We start from the raw sequence: 1644 nt of genomic DNA on the forward strand, positions 1-1644 counted from the left end.
CAGTGTCCTGTTCTCCTGTCCCAGTGTCCTGTTCCCCTGTCCCACTGCCCCATTCCCCTGTCCCACTGCCCTGTTCCCCTGTCCCAGTGTCCTGTCCCCCTGTCCCAGTGTCCTGTCCCCCTGTCCCAGTGTCACCGTGGGTGCTCCTGAGGCACACGGTTTGTGGCTAAACAGAGCAAAGAATGAGAATCTGAATGAAATGAAATTTCCCAGCCCTAAACCCCTCAGTCACTCTGGGGTTTGTCAGTAGAACACCCAGCCCTGGGCTCTGGGCAAGGCTTTGCTGAGTTCCCTCGTTCCGGGGTTGGAATCAGAGCTGATCCGTGTCTCCCACCCACAGGAGTTCTGCCTCTTTGCCGTGGTTGGCCTGGTGTCCGACTTCTTCCTGCAGATGTTCTTCTTCACCACCGTGCTGTCCATCGACATCCGACGGATGGAGGTGGGGAAGGGACACGGGGCCGGCCTGGGCTTCCTTCCCTGCTGTGCTGGGGGGCTGAAGGGAGCACAGCCTGGGGCTTTCACCCTTCAAATAGAAAAAAAACATAGAATCAGAGGATCATGGAATCGTTAAGGTTGGAAAAGACCTTTAAGATCATCAAGTCAAACCATCAAAACAGCACCACCACCATGGTCACCACCGTGTCCCCAGTGCCACATCCACGTGGCTTGTAAATCCCCCCAGGGATGGGGACCCCAGGCTGTGCCAGGGCTGGACAGCCCTTTCCAGGGAGAAATTTTCCCAATAGCTCATCTAAACCTCCCCTGGCACAACTTGAGGCCGTGTCCTCTGGTCCTGAGGGCCTGAGCTGTTCAAGTCCCTGTGCTTGCCCAGTTACACACCCAGGGATGGGGACAGGACACCTGAGGGAATGAGGCACCCTCAGGAAGGACATGGAGCTGTTGGAGCGAGTCCAGAGGAGGCACCAAGGGGATCAGAGGGCTGGAGCAGCTCTGCTGGGAGGAAAGGCTGGGAGAGCTGGGATTGTTCAGCCTGGAGAGGAGAAGCTTTGAGGTGACCTGATTGTGGCCTTGCAGGACATGGAGGAACCGACAGGAAAGATGGAGAGAGGCTATTATCAAGGGCCTGGAGGAACAGGACAAGGGGGAATGGCTTCAAACTGACAGAGAAAAGGGTTAGATGGGATATTGAGAAGGAATTCTTCCCTGTGAGACTGGTGAGGCCCTGTCCCAGGTTGCCCAGAGAAGCTGTGGCTGCCCCTGGATCCCTGGAAGTGTCCAAGGCCAGGCTGGAGCAACCTGGGACAGTGGGAGGTGTCCCTGCCCATGGCAGGGGGCGGCACTGGATGGGCTTTGAAAGGTCCCTTTCCCACCCAAACCATCCCATGATTCCATGATTCTCAGTGGGTGTGCTGGTTTGGGGCAAACGGGCTGGAAGGAGCCGCGGTCACACCGCGGCCACGGCTTTGGGGGGGGAGAATCTGTGCCGGGACATTTCCCTCAGGGACCTCCCCGGAGGTTCCCTCCCCTCACCGTTCCCTCCCTCTCTCCCCAGCTGGCCGACCTGAACCGGCGGGTGCCCCCGGAGTCCATCCTGCCCCCGGGGAAGCCGCCGTGCCGCCCCCGGGCCCCCCCAGCGCGGGCGGTGAGCGCGGGCAGCCCTCACACCATCACCCTGCAGCCCTC

General features: G+C 59.7%; 1 protein-coding gene across 1 annotated transcript in view; it reads left to right on the top strand.

Annotated features, from left to right (window-relative positions):
- SCAP (SREBF chaperone) overlaps nucleotides 1–1644 on the top strand; it is a 31723-nt gene that overhangs the window by 19547 nt on the left and 10532 nt on the right. The window contains exons 10-11 of the mRNA XM_027703583.1: nucleotides 341–439; nucleotides 1514–1638. Coding sequence (XP_027559384.1) covers nucleotides 341–439; nucleotides 1514–1638 — 224 coding nt within the window. The remainder of the gene's footprint in view (nucleotides 1–340; nucleotides 440–1513; nucleotides 1639–1644) is intronic.

The sequence above is a fragment of the Neopelma chrysocephalum genome, unplaced genomic scaffold (assembly GCF_003984885.1).
Source record: "Neopelma chrysocephalum unplaced genomic scaffold, ASM398488v2 Primary Assembly neopelma1_243, whole genome shotgun sequence".
Lineage (NCBI taxonomy): Eukaryota > Metazoa > Chordata > Aves > Passeriformes > Pipridae > Neopelma > Neopelma chrysocephalum.